Genomic DNA, 14,961 nt, shown 5'->3' with positions numbered 1-14,961 from the left:
GTAATCTTGTAGCCTCATACTATCTTCATCTATCGTAATCCTCCTCATAATTTGTGCATCATCAGCATACATCGAGAAGAACGAGTCTATTCCCTCTGCGAGATCATTTACATATATCAGAAACAGTATAGGTCCAAGGACTGATCACTGTGGGACGCCACTGGTAACGTCTCGCCACTCCGAGACCTCCACCCCTCACAGTAACTCTGTCTTCTGTTGCTTAGGTACTCCCTTATCCATTGGAATACCTTCCCTTTCACGTCTGCCTGCATCTCCAGCTAGTGCACAACTGGTCTCTTATGTGGTACTGTGTCAAAGGCTTTCTGGCAATCCAAAAATATCCTACATAAAGTACATAACCTTCAAGCTGACTCTCTTTTGTCAATCCTCATTTTCTGTTGGTTCCATTGGAGTAGAGGGACAGGGAGTGCCCGGGGTAGGTGTGCCTAGGAAGGGAGATCTGGGGTGTGAGGGCTCTGGAAGAATTTGATATGGGGAAGCTACGAGGGTCTGGGGTTGGGGGTCAATTAGGGCATGAGATGAGGGAGTAGGGGAGGGGAATGTGGTGGGGGAGGGAGGTAGGTCAGGGGTTGGGGAATGAAGGGGAACCTGGGTGGGGGGGGGGGGGCAGGGAGGTCAAGAGTTTGGGTTTGGGAGGGGAGCCTGGGGGTAGGGGGGGGGAGGGATAGAGGGGGGGGGAGTGGGGAACGAAGGAGAGCTTGGGGGGGGGGTAGGGGCACAGGGAAGGGCCTCAGGTGTGGGAACTGTTGTCAACGAAGTGTTCGTTTGTTGAGGATGAGAGAACCAGCATCCTAGCAGTCTCCCAAGACAGCACCCGGACATAGGCTCTTGTGAAGAGACCAACAATTGTTATGAATTTGTAATGTTGTGTTACTCCCGTGGGAGCGTGACGAGGCCTGGAGACCAGCCAACAGTGCTGAAGGAAGCCACTAAGGATGGCACCAGCGGCAGGGGGGGGGGGGGCAAACTTGGCACTCGGGTCACGAACTCCGGTAATGCCAAGAACAGGGATTAGGCGATGAGCGTGTGCCAAGGTGCTCAGAGCACAGGCGCAGCTTTCTCAGAGCACAGCTGGGAGCATAGTTACCAGCACAGTGCTGAGAACCCGTGCTGGGAGCACAGGCCGACGGGGCTCCTAGCCAGGTTAGGAGCACAAGCCGACGGGGCCCCTAGCCAGGCTAGGAGCACAAGCCGACGGGGTTCCTAGCCAGGCTAGGAGCACAGGCCGACGGTGCTCCTAGCCAGGCTAGGAGCACAGGCCGACGGGGCTCCTAGCCAGGCTAGGAACACAGACCGACGGGGTTCCTAGCCAGGCTGGGAGCACAGGCCGACGGTGCTCCTAGCCAGGCTAGGAGCACAGGCCGACGGGGCTCCTAGCCAGGCTAGGGGGGGCCTCACTATACACTCACCAGAGTCCATCGTTCCTGCTATGTATTAACATGATTATGCCGGGAAATCTATTTTCCGTTGTGTTTATTATCCCGTTGGTTGTTCCTTGATCTCTGTTTACAAAATAGTTTCTTTTAAACCAGCTGTTTGTCCATATTCCACTTTTATGATCATTACGCATCAATTATCTGCTTCTTGGCCAAATGTCCTGTAAACCTTTTTTGGGATACTCTTCTTTTTACTTTGAATTTAAGGCTTCTCTATTTTATATTTTATAGATTTTTTTGCAGCTTATAACTTTTCTCTGAAGCTTTCAGCTTCTTTTTATAACTTATATCTGGAGAAAGTTTAGTATCGACTACCACGCCTATATTATGGCTCGGGGCACGCCTTGTATACCTCTTGTTTCTGGATATAAGAACAGCAGTTGTTGTTGTAGTTAAGGATTGAGGATAGTCGCTTCATGGAGAAACTACTGGGGAATATTTGGCTAGAAAATAGTCATAGTTTGATAATGTTTTCCTTCACTAACCATCTCAGTGTGTGAGGAGACGTGTCAGTGTTGGCACAGTGGGTAAACCTGCACACTGATCCACACTCGACTTGCAGGTCAAGGACTAGTTTCTGATGTCCAAACACACACCAAAACTACGACGTTGGTTCAACGTTCGAACAAGTTTTAACACCACCTAACCAGTTATAACAACCAATATAGCAAGTTGTAACAACGTTCTAATACGTCATAAACACGTTAATATTTCCAGGGTTCTGCTGTCCAAACTCTTTCTGTTGTGCTGAAATTAGTTTCAGGTAATATTTCTCAGAAAGTTTAAGTCTAATGGCCTTGTTACGCGGTTCCTTTTACTGCTGAGTGCTTTCCTGGAGTGCAGACGACGCAGTGTCTTAAGACAAGTGCACGGCTTGGCTTTATGTATTTTGGAAGCTCATGTGCTGCTCGGAAGCTCATCTCCTCGCGTTAGCGTGTATCCTATATTGATCTTGGATCAGTTTCTTCTACACAGAGCCCGTAGCATTAGCCAGCAGACGTTTACCTATTGCGCGAAAAGTTCTAGTTAGAGAAGATGTAGGCGACAAGCGCTGCAGTCTATGCATAATGATTGCTAGTGGCTGTTGGGTTGTTAGTGTCTCGTATAAGAAGCTTCGGAGGCAGTGAACCGGATCAAAGGACAATGGGGTCTGGAGTTATGACAACCGAACACTCGCCATTTCCATAGGAAATACCGTACCAAAACCAACCGGTTCTTGAGTCATTACTGTACTGTAAATGTGTTTGGAGTGACACTTGATATTTCTAACTCCGAGCGAAGGTTTTGATAAACAATCACTTCAGTTATTTTGACATAGTTGAACAGTTCTGATCCATTTCTTAATCCATATTTATATCTGTTATTACCAAACCGCATTGAAGAAATACTTGCAGTGTTTAGTGCCTCAAAAAACAGCATTATAAACGGATTCCATGAAGTGAACAATCTCAAGAATCAGTGACATTGTTCACCGTCATTAGCAGAACACCGCACTCACTCTTGTTCACTCTGCGTGAGTACAGAGCCTGGAGAGTCAGGTTACTGGGGCGTCTTGAGTGACCGTTGATGTGGAGCAGGTCCTTCACTCTCGCTGTTTCTTGAGTAGAAAGCTCTTCGCTACTCCCAATATTGTCATGTATATGACAGCTCACTTTGTATATAGGCGATATAATGCTATCAGTAGTGACGATAGATAGTGATCTCTTCTCTATACGTAGTGGGTACTCTGAGTGATTTGTGATTATCTTGAGGTTATCTTGAGATTATTTCGGGGCTTTTAGTGTCCCTGGTCCTCGACCAGGCCTCCACCCCCAGAAAGCAGCCCGTGACAGCTGACTAACACCCAGGTACCTATTTTACTGCTAGGTAACAGGGGCATAGGGTGAAAGAAACTCTGCCCATTGTTTCTCGCCGGCGCCTGGGATCGAACCCAGGACCACAGGATCACAAGTCCAGCGTGCTGTCCGCTCGGCCGACCGGCTCCCTGTGTAGCAGTGTTGCTGTTTAAAGCAGAACAAACACCACCATTGACACAATACCATAAGATTCCAGGATTATAATATAATCCAGGACTAAATTTGGCATGTTATTTAAATATAACATGCCAAATATTATATTTTTGGAAGGTTATATTATTATATTTTTTGCTTCCAATTGGCCTTGCACAGTGGCAGCATCTTGGAAGCCTTGATCGCTGGCAAGAGTGAGACTGTGTGTACCTGGGCTGACAGAGAGCTGACACGACAGCACCACTGATGGACGGCTCTCTCGTCTCCTGCTTCTTCTTGCTGATGGGATTTAGTTCATAATTTGATTTTGTGTTTATGATAAAGTCGTTGGATGTCATCTGCGGATGACTTAATAATTCCCACTGTCTGGGATGCAAAGGCTGTGTATTTGCTACAGGCTTGTATCTTGTGTTATCCTAGTTTATATGTTATTCTAGCTCATATGTTATCCTAGTTCATATGTTATCCTAGCTCATGTTATCCTAGCTCGTATGTTATCCTAGCTCATATGTTATCCTAGCTCATGTTATCCTAGCTCGTATGTGATCCTAGCTCATATGTTATCCTAGCTCATATGTTATTCTAGCTATTGAACTATTTGGAACTGTACTAAAATGTGGAATATGACTGGGAGTGGACCTGCTTCCCGGGTCACCCCAGACGGGTACCTTAATTCATTGTGTGTACTCGCCTAGTTGTACTCACCGAGTTGTGTTTGCGGGGGTTGAGCTCTGGTTCTTTGGTCTCGCCTCTCAACCGTCAATCAACAGGTGTACAGGTTCCTGAGCCTATTGGGCTCTATCATATCTACACTTGAAGCTGTGTATGGAGTCAGCCTCCACCACATCACATGATGATGTGTTCACCTGGTTGTACTCACGTAGGTGTACTTGTGAGGATTATCTTCCTCTAAGGCTAAGAACCCTTACATGAAGCTCTTCAGTATCGTGAGATAACCTTACCTCGTAAGTTTCTTAACGCTGGGCCTTGCAAGATATGGTCTCCACGCGCGCCCCATATTTCCCAGAACAGCTCTGAAAAAGGTGGTATACAGGGTCCTGAAAGTCTCCGTGTTCGGATTTGTGAAGGAAGTCCTTTTGTTGGGTAACTTTGTACTAACAGTTGATGTTGTTCACTTGGCGCCTGACTCGGGAGATGTTTTGTGTTGGTACGCCTGGTTGACCTCCTAGTGGTTGAGGATGACCTCGTAGTGGTTCAGGTTGAGCTCGTAGTGGTTGAGGTTGAGCTCGTAGTGGTTGAGGATGACCTCGTAGTGGTTCAGGTTGAGATCGTAGTGGTTGAGGATGACCTCGTAGTGGTTGAGGTTGACCTCGTAGTGGTTGAGGATGACCTCGTAGTGGTTCAGGTTGAGATCGTAGTGGTTGAGTTTGAGCTCGTAGAAGTTGAGGTTCAGCTCTTACGTCTCGCTTATAATCTCCACCAACTGGTATACAGGCACTGTAGTCATTTGTGAACACAATAGTGCTGAGTTATGGCTCTGTGTCTCGTGTTGCTGAGGTGCTCCTCACCCACAGTAGTGCCTCCCCTGTCGGGTATTGCGTCTAATGTTTCCTAACAGTCAAGAGACGTGTGTGTGTATTGACCTTTCTGTCTTTCCTGATTTCTGTTTCCCGGTCTAAGAATAATGTTCATTTAGTGAGGTAATGTGTGTCATCCCCGACCCACTGTTGGTGTTGTGAGAGCTCTCTCACTGTTGGTGTTGTGAGAGCTCTCTCACTGTTGGTGTTGTGAGAGCCCTCTCACTGTTGGTGTTGTGAGAGCCCTCTCACTGTTGGTGTTGTGAGAGCCCTCTCACTGTTGGTGTTGTGAGAGCTCTCTCACTGTTGGTGTTGTGAGAGCTCTCTCACTGTTGGTGTTGTGAGAGCTCTCTCACTGTTGGTGTTGTGAGAGCCCTCTCACTGGTGGTGTTGTGAGAGCTCTCTCACTGTTGGTGTTGTGAGAGCTCTCTCACTGTTGGTGTTGTGAGAGCCCTCTCACTGTTGGTGTTGAGAGCTCTCTCACTGTTGGTGTTGTGAGAGCTCTCTCACTGTTGGTGTTGTGAGAGCTCTCTCACTGTTGGTGTTGTGAGAGCCCTCTCACTGGTGGTGTTGTGAGAGCTCTCTCACTGTTGGTGTTGTGAGAGCTCTCTCACTGTTGGTGTTGTGAGAGCTCTCTCACTGTTGGTGTTGAGAGCTCTCTCACTGTTGGTGTTGTGAGAGCTCTCTCACTGTTGGTGTTGTGAGAGCTCTTTCACTGGTGTTGTGAGAGCTCTCTCACTGTTGGTGTTGTGAGAGCTCTCACACTGTTGGTGTTGAGAGCTCTCTCACGTGGTGGTGTGAGAGCTCTCTCACTACTGGTGTGTCTGGCTCTACTATCTACTATTATCTGCCTATCACGTCTGCTTCTTATTTCCCTATTAACATATTCTACTTCTATAAGTTAGGCTTTGATCTCATTTCCTTCATGAGAGTTGAACTTACACATCTTGTTCAGTGTTTGCGGGTTATCAACAGTTTAAGTTATCATCTGACTTGGTTTACCAACATTATCTGTTATCTTCCAACTTTAGTGTTTACATCTGGCCTCTTCACAGCGTTCACGGATGGTTGATCTCTGGTGTCTGTAAGGCCCTCATACTCTAATGCACTTTTATGAGTTTTACTCTTAATTTGTATACATATGACTGCCATCTACTCGTAGGTGTATACATATGACTGCCATCTACTCGTAGTTGTATACATCTGACTGTTATCTACTCGTAGGTGTAATCACTTGTACTTTGGTATGACTGAACCTCCAGCGACGTCTACTTCTTCTTGCGCTGACGCCTCGACACCTCGCTGTGGCTGAGCTCTGGAGGCTGGGAGTGGGAGCGCGACCTGAGGGAAGTCGCGGCCGTCGAGCGCGCGAGGGCCTCGCGGTCCGGAGTGTAGGCTCGACGCATCATGCCTCCGCCCCGGGGTCGACGCCCCGCCACCGGTTCCCGGTACACCAAGGGGTTCAGCACCTCCCTGCCGGGGTGGAGACCGGTTAAGAGCATCCTGATCGGGCGAGGGGGCAGAGCTGAGTTGATTTATGAGGTTAAGAGGGCGAGGGGAAGGAGAAGCAGAGCACTGTTCATGAGAGAGGGAGAGATATGAGCACTTTTTTTTCGAGAGCAAGGAAGAGGAGGGCTAAGGGACCCCCACAACAGCTGGTGGTAGTGGTAAGGGCTAAGGGACCCCCACAACAGCTGGTGGTAGTGGTAAGGGCTAAGGGACCCCCACAACAGCTGGTGGTAGTGGTGAGGGCTTAGGGACCCCCACAACAGCTGGTGGTAGTGGTGAGGGCTTAGGGACCCCCACAACAGCTGGTGGTAGTGGTAGCTAAGGGACCATCCCTCATATCAGAAGAAAGGTTTACGGCCACCATCCTTGCACAGAATAAATCTTTTGTGCCATCTTCTTTGGAGCAGTGAGTATGGGAGCATGTTGTGGGGGAGCGTGTTGTGGGGGGAGCGTGTTGTGGGGGGAGCGTGCTGTGGGGGGAGCGTGCTGTGGGGGGAGCGTGCTGTGGGGGGAGCGTGTTGTGGGGGAGCGTGCTGTGGGGGGAGCGTGTTGTGGGGGGAGCGTGTTGTGGGGGGAACGTGTTGTGGGGGAGCGTGCTGTGGGGGGAGCGTGCTGTGGGGGGAGCGTGCTGTGGGGGGAGCGTGCTGTGGGGGGAGCGTGCTGTGGGGGGAGCGTGTTGTGGGGGGAGCGTGTTGTGGGGGGAGCGTGTTGTGGGGGGAGCGTGCTGTGGGGGGAGCGTGCTGTGGGGGGAGCGTGATGTGGGGGGAGCGTGCTGTGGGGGGAGCGTGTTGTGGGGGGAGCGTGTTGTGGGGGGAGCGTGTTGTGGGGGGAACGTGTTGTGGGGGAGCGTGCTGTGGGGGGAGCGTGCTGTGGGGGGAGCGTGTTGTGGGGGGAGCGTGTTGTGGGGGAGCATGTTGTGGGGGAGCGTGTTGTGAGGAGAAGAAAGAGTGCAAAACAGAGATTTTAAAGAGCTATAGATTCCAGATGAAAGGTTTGAGAGAGAGAGAGAGAGAGAGAGAGAGAGAGAGAGAGAGAGAGAGAGAGAGAGAGAGAGAGAGAGAGAGAGAAAATGAATGAATGAATGAATGAATGAATTTGGTGGAGCAGGAAAGTGTTGGAAGGAGCAACACGAGACACACACACTTACAGGTTCTGTTATCTAGGATTAATTTCACACATTACTTACGAGGTAACATCTAATTTATTTAATAATATTAATGAAAACAAAAGCTCAGAGCTGGTACCAGAGACCTCTCAGTGTCCCCTGGTACCAGAGACCACTCTCAGTGTCCCCTGGTACCAGAGACCTCTCTCAGTGTCCCCTGGTACCAGAGACCACTCTCAGTGTCCCCTGGTACCAGAGACCACTCTCAGTGTCCCCTGGTACCAGAGACCACTCTCAGTGTCCCCTGGTACCAGAGACCACTCTCAGTGTCCCCTGGTACCAGAGACCTCTCTCAGTGTCCCCTGGTACCAGAGACCACTCTCAGTGTCCCCTGGTACCAGAGACCACTCTCAGTGTCCCCTGGTACCAGAGACCACTCTCAGTGTCCCCTGGTACCAGAGACCACTCTCAGTGTCCCCTGGTACCAGAGACCACTCTCAGTGTCCCCTGGTACCAGAGACCTCTCTCAGTGTTCCCTGGTACCAGAGACCACTCTCAGTGTCCCCTGGTACCAGAGACCACTCTCAGTGTCCCCTGGTACCAGAGACCACTCTCAGTGTCCCCTGGTACCAGAGACCTCTCTCAGTGTTCTCAGTGTCCCCTGGTACCAGAGACCACTCTCAGTGTCCCCTGGTACCAGAGACCTCTCTCAGTGTTCTCAGTGTCCCCTGGTACCAGAGACCACTCTCAGTGTCCCCTGGTACCAGAGACCACTCTCAGTGTTCCCTGGTACCAGAGACCACTCTCAGTGTCCCCTGGTACCAGAGACCACTCTCAGTGTCCCCTGGTACCAGAGACCACTCTCAGTGTCCCCTGGTACCAGAGACCACTCTCAGTGTCCCCTGGTACCAGAGACCACTCTCAGTGTCCCCTGGTACCAGAGACCACTCTCAGTGTCCCCTGGTACCAGAGACCACTCTCAGTGTCCCCTGGTACCAGAGACCACTCTGTGTCCCCTGGTACCAGAGACCACTCTCAGTGTCCCCTGGTACCAGAGACCACTCTCAGTGTCCCCTGGTACCAGAGACCACTCTCAGTGTCCCCTGGTACCAGAGACCACTCTCAGTGTCCCCTGGTACCAGAGACCACTCTCAGTGTCCCCTGGTACCAGAGACCTTCACAGCCCAACAGTCACCCTGCCAGCCCAACAGTCACCCCTGCCAGCCCAACTGTCACCCCTGCCAGCCCAACAGTCACCCCTGCCAGCCCAACAGTCACCCAGCCAGCCCAACAGTCACCCAGCCAGCCCAACAGTCACCCCTGCCAGCCCAACAGTCACCCCTGCCAGCCCAACAGTCACCCTGCCAGCCCAACAGTCACCCCTACCAACCCGACAGTCACCCCTGCCAGCCCAACAGTCACCCTGCCAGCCAACAGTCACCCCTGCCGGCCCAACAGTCACCCCTGCCAGCCTAACAGTCACCCTGCCAGCCCAACAGTCACCCAGCCAGCCCAACAGTCACCCTGCCAGCCCAACAGTCACCCCTGCCAACCCGACAGTCACCCTGCCAGCCCAACAGTCACCCTGCCAGCCCAACAGTCACCCCTGACAGCCCAACAGTCACCCCTGCCGGCCCAACAGTCACCCTGCCAGCCTAACAGTCACCCTGCCAGCCCACCGGTCACCCAGCCAGCCCAACAGTCACCCTGCCAGCCCAACAGTCACCCTGCCAGCCCAACAGTCACCCCTGCCAGCACACTCCGGCCGGATGAAGGACTCACTCCTCGTCGTCGTCGTCCTTTTTCTTGGGGTCGTCGTCATCGTCGTCGTCACAGTAGCGGCGGGACCGTCGGCCGCGCCCCGCGCCCTCCTCCGACTCACGCCGCGCCTCGTCTGTCGACACCGAGAGACACTTATTATTGGTCAGCGTCTAGTAAATAGTGATGTTTTAATTGTTCTTACTGTGTTCGTTGGTAGCTGCTACTGACCCATGAGAGGCAGCTGCTACTGACCCATGGGAGGCAGCTGCTATTGGCCCATGAGAGGTAGCTGCTATTGACCCATGGGAGGCAGCTGCTATTGACCCAAACTCAAGCTTATATACAAATGCTGAGAATATATCAATAACGTGACTGGAGCCCGTAACACCCACGTAAGAAATGGGAGTAAAAGTGTCCACGTTTCGCTTGAAACACTCCTGCCATCCCCTTGTGTGCCTGAGAAATTGTTCCAAACTTTACCAACTCCGTTCCCAAACCCGAATGTAACTAAGTATTTTGTATAGTCCTTGTTGAGTTTATGTTGATGTCCTATCTCTTAACCCCCCCCCCCTGTCTCTTCATCTCTATCTCTTCACCTTTACATCAGCCTAAACTTTTCTTATCGTTTTAAATCTCTGAGGGTTGTATGGGTCTGAGATTAACTTTGTGTTGAGAAAATCAGTTTGAGTCATGCGGTGGACTTGATCCTGCACCGCGGGTGCTCGCAAGCACACGCCGTAGACCACTGAACATCACGATACATCACGCTAATGTGTTTGTGCAACTTTGTCTTCCTTTTATGTACACGCTAAGTGACTTTATGTTCACTCTGTGACTTAGCCCTCTGCTTCTTGTCATCTACTTTTGAAACTGTTTATTAAATTACCTTTAACAAATTCTTTCTGTAGTGCATTCTGTTTGGTAACAATTCATAGATAATTTTCAAGCATCCTTGTGATTCATCTCTGTCTTAAGGCTTCATCTATTGACATTAGTTTGACACTATTTTACATGGGTTGATGACAGCACAAAGATCTGTCAATGATTGACACCAAGTTGCCTGTAAGGTGTATATGTTGATAATATTTTGCCTGATTTTTTTTTTAGCAAATCGAATAGAAATAGAGAGAAGTAGTGGTTGTAGCAAGACCCCCAGAGCCCGAGGTGTGAGGCCAGGCGGAACTCTGACCGGGTTGTGTCTTATGTTTCCACTTTGATGTGACATTTGTTTAGACTTTGTTGTTATTCTCTCCTCTGTTAGAGAGACTCCCAGCCTAGGAGAGACGTACTGGCTAGGTTCAGGAGCCCCTGTTAGAGAGACTCCCAGCCTAGGAGAGACGTACTGGCTAGGTTCAGGAGCCCCTTCACTCCCTAGGCGCTGTTTTTGCCCATCAAGAGCAGCAGGGATTATTTATGATCAGTAAATATTTATATATTTCACTGCGAGGGCCAGCACGGAGCCTGGCCAACACAAGGCTCACTCACAGCTCAGCAACAAGACACAAGGTGCTGTGGTGTGCATCATATAGATCAAGATCCATGGCAGCGACAAAACAAAGAGCTCGGCAGTGATAAATGGTGAACTTGCTCCTTTGAAAAGGTGAAAAAGTGATGGAAGATAAGGCGAGTAATATACGCTAAGAGGTCACCGACAGGAACAGTGGCACTTCTTAAGTGTAAAATCCTTTTAGACTTTCATAAGGAGGAGAGTGAAGATAAGATGAGCCCCGCGGGGGGGGGTGGAGGAGAGGGCTGGAAGACAGTCTTGTGAGACCAAGGATAGAGGAGCGTACTCCAGCCATATTAAGGTGGTCTTGGCCAAGTAGTCTCAGCAACAACCGGGGAGGCCGGTCGGCCGAGCGGACAGCACGCTGGACTTGTGATCCTGTGGTCCTGGGTTCGATCCCAGGCGCCGGCGAGAAACAATGGGCAGAGTTTCTTTCACCCTATGCCCCTGTTACCTAGCAGTAAAATAGGTACCTGGGTGTTAGTCAGCTGTCACGGGCAGCTTCCTGGGGGTGGAGGCCTGGTCGAGGACCGGGCCGCGGGGACACTAAAAAGCCCCGAAATCATCTGAAGATAACAACCTCGAATTATAAGTTAACGTGTTGGGGCCTTGACTCTCGTACAATGTGCACACGTTAACGAACTAATTCAGTCTCCTTATGGGAATTATTTATGAAAATTAAATCACAAGTATTGTCTTTGGGTTTAACTATTTAACATACTAGGAAGTACCCGGCTGCACCCGGGTCTCTCTCCCCTCCTCTTCTCTCTCTTTCCCTATCCTCCTCCCCCCCCCCCTCTCTTCCCGTCTGTTTTTTCTGTTATATTAGAAAATCTTTAGTCATCTCTAATTCTTAATAAATAATAAAAAAGTATAAGTGAGACCAAGTTGTTGTAAAGTTATCAAAATAGGTTTGGTTGTTACATCATGTGACAGCGAGTTGGAAACTGTCATGATAAACTATACTCATGTGAACATACAGCTTTATTGGCCGCGAAAGTCAGAAAACATATTTTGATAAATGTATCTACCATTAACGAGGCCGCCACTATGGGATATAACTCATCTAAATGGTACAAAACTCATCGCAGAAAACATCATCAAGCCAGAAGCATTAGTCATCAACATTCCCACCATCACATTCACATGTTAGATTCAAGATATAGTCATACATAGAGTTCAAAAGTATCCTTAAGAAAATACAAATTTCATATTCTGGAAAGTTTGTAGATTGTAAATGGATATGAGTATGGGGGGAGGGGTCGGGGGAGTGACCGGAAGACCATTGAGAAAGCCCGGCTAGCGGGAGAGCGCTCGGTAAAAGCTTCCTCTGCTCCATCTTAACTTCTTCCCCCATAAGAGCTTGACCTTCTTCCCGGGACCTTTCTTCGTGGCCGATAATCCCGCCCCAACGATAATGGACCTTAAATTATTATTTAAAAATACATGTGTGTGATGTGACACATTGTACGTGTCCTGGCGTCCCGTGGTCACGTGTCTGGACTGTCAGGGCCAGCGTGTGTTAATCACTAATTGGAGTACTGCGGCTTGTACAGACATGCTGTTGAAGTCACGTTAGTTTAGGCCAGCTGAGGGCAGCCCTGCCTGTACACATCACCTGATGGATGCTCTCTAGCACAGGCAAACTCACGGATTTTCAGCTCTGAAATGTTATAACCTTCATGATGATTCTTGGCCAGAATGAGCTTCATTCTGGTCAAGAAACTTGACTATAAGGAAACAGGAGCGTAACTAATAGGAGAAAGACGTGCAAACTGGACTTACAAAGGTGGCACTAATGGAAGTGTGGGACCTTCAGCCAGAACATGACCCGCCTTGTTTACTTGAAATTGACTTTTTTTTCCTTTATCTGACAACCAACAATTTATAAATACGTGTTAGGCACGTTTAAATAAGGCTTCCATGCCTGTATGAAGTCCAAGTACTTAGACTGGTCGGTATAGTGACGACCTAGCTCGTGCAGGTCGGCGTTCAGTCCCCGATAGTTAGGCACTGTTCCTACCCGCCTTCCTCATATCCCAGCTCCAATGTTGTCCTCATATACCTTAAATGTATTATATAGCCATGTTGACTTGCTGTTTTCTCCTGATCCTTACTGTGTGTCTGTAAGAGATCAGTAAGCTGCATCAACATCTGCTCTCTCTCTTTCAGGAGAAAGATGGCGCTGAAATATGAAACTCGCGGGAGATTCTTGTTCATGAGGGCCAAAGAGGAGACTTTCAAGTTACTGGCGATGAGTCCCCACCAGAGGAGCGCCCTGAGCATGCTGGTGGTGGCCTCCCACATGGACAGCAGCCACCAGTGTGACGACCTGGTGCTGCTCCAGGTCCAGCACGAGGCAGCGGTCGTCCTGCCCACTCTTGTGGCCACCAGTTACATCCCCATGTCATCCCTGGCGTGGGACTTGGTGCCCTGGATAACCGGTCACCGCGACGAGCAGCTGCACGAACTGGTCATCACCTCAGCAGGACATGAGATCAGAATCAGTTTATTCAGCGAGGAGGAGAGGGTTCTGAGGCCTCAGCGTGTGGTGACGTGCGGTGTACCAGTAGCAGCTTGGGCTCTACAGAAGTGGGTCCCTCGGATTATATACGCGGGCGGAGCCGGGGCAGGCAAGATAGACCTCGCGTTCCGTGAAAATAAAGTTGATGTGAAGGATACCTTGCAGTTCCCACCGTGGATGAAGGAGAAAAGGAAACCTTGTTTCCTGAGCATTGGTTGTGTGGAAAGGAAGAAAGAAGTGCTGCTGGGAAGCTCGGAGGGCAAGATCTACCTGTACGCCATGGAGCAGTGTGTGGTGGAGACCGTGGGCGACAAGTTCACTCGCGTCAGGACTATGACTGTGCCTTTTCCCGTGAACTCATTACAAGTGTTGCCACGAGACCGGGGACTGAACATGTTTCAAGTAGCGGCTGTGAGCACCGCTGGACAAGCTGCGGTGCTCACCTTTGATATGAGTTTTGAGTATTGTAGCATGTTTAGTCTGCAGCAGGAGAAGGTGTTCGAGGCCTCCTGGTGTCGGAAAGAGAGGTTCGCCTTCATCACCACCCTCGACGATAACAACCAGCTGCACCACTGGAAGGAAGTCGTTGATGAGCCGGGCAAGTGGATGCCTTTTGCTTGCAAGTTGCTGGAGGATCGCGGAGTGAAGGTGTCTTGGAGTACTGCCAACCCTCACTGGCTCGCCTACATCACCCAGACATTAGTCGTCTTGGAAGACACAACGGAGCTGATGACTCGGTGAAGTGCACCTGTCTTACAGCTGCTGTCGGCGCACCTGTCTTACAGCTGCTGTCGGCATGATTCATCAGCCTCTGCAGACTCGACCTATATTTAACTTGGCACACAACCTCACAATTTGCTCAAGAAAAGCGTCTTGGGTACGTCCCAATTTGCTAATCTGTGCACATGTTAGCTTGTGAGGGCCAAAGGTATAATCATCAAGTTTTGACGATCACTTGTGATCATCGCCATAAAGAGTGATGACCATTTATGATGACCACTGATGTGATTTATATATGTTGGTGTCTAATGTGTAGCTCAAGATAGTGTATTTGCGCCTTATGTTACTGGATATATTAGTATATTAGTATATATTTATTATTCAATTACAGTTGTGCATAACAACTTATTTCTTGGTATTATACAGTTTAGTTCATGAGGACAAAGTTACTCTGGTTGTTAAGGATATATTTCAATATTTGCAATATATAATATTTCTCACCGACTGATGCTTGCTGCTGCTGCAGTATATGATACACTTCCTTTATCGTTATTAATTATATTTTTGTTCATAAATTATTCCGGAGTGTCGGTCTCCAGGAAAATATTGAATTATAGTTTTTCTTAAGAAAGTAAACCATGGTTTAACTAAATGACGTCGTATATAAGAGTAATTTTTGGGTTTAAATGTGAAGTTTTGTTTCCACACGGAAAATATACATTACTATGAGATAAAAGATTTTACGCTCAGGCAAAACTATTGATATAAGGCCGCCCAGGACGTATAGGTTTTGGTTTTTAAGAAATAAATAGGCAATTCTTAACACAGAAA

The 14,961-nt window shown here is 49.2% G+C and overlaps 2 protein-coding genes across 2 annotated transcripts in view; one reads left to right on the top strand and one right to left on the bottom strand.

Annotated features, from left to right (window-relative positions):
• The window catches only part of LOC123765232 (uncharacterized), a 27,978-nt gene extending 13,017 nt beyond the window's left edge, over positions 1-14,961 (top strand). Inside the window, exon 2 of the mRNA XM_045753725.2 lies at positions 13,059-14,961. Coding sequence (XP_045609681.2) covers positions 13,066-14,151 — 1,086 coding nt within the window. The 5' untranslated portion in view covers positions 13,059-13,065 and the 3' untranslated portion in view covers positions 14,152-14,961. The remainder of the gene's footprint in view (positions 1-13,058) is intronic.
• LOC123765233 (uncharacterized) overlaps positions 6,111-14,961 on the bottom strand; it is a 219,740-nt gene continuing 210,889 nt past the window's right edge. The window contains exons 3-4 of the mRNA XM_069335546.1: positions 9,401-9,512; positions 6,111-6,477 (exon numbers count right to left, since the gene is read on the bottom strand). Of these exons, the coding sequence (XP_069191647.1) occupies positions 6,273-6,477; positions 9,401-9,512 (317 nt within the window). The 3' untranslated portion in view covers positions 6,111-6,272. The remainder of the gene's footprint in view (positions 6,478-9,400; positions 9,513-14,961) is intronic.

This window comes from Procambarus clarkii, chromosome 33 (assembly GCF_040958095.1).
Source record: "Procambarus clarkii isolate CNS0578487 chromosome 33, FALCON_Pclarkii_2.0, whole genome shotgun sequence".
In the NCBI taxonomy this organism is placed as follows: domain Eukaryota; kingdom Metazoa; phylum Arthropoda; class Malacostraca; order Decapoda; family Cambaridae; genus Procambarus; species Procambarus clarkii.
The sequence above is the reverse complement of the archived record's forward strand: the minus strand, read 5'-3'. Positions and strand labels throughout refer to the sequence as shown.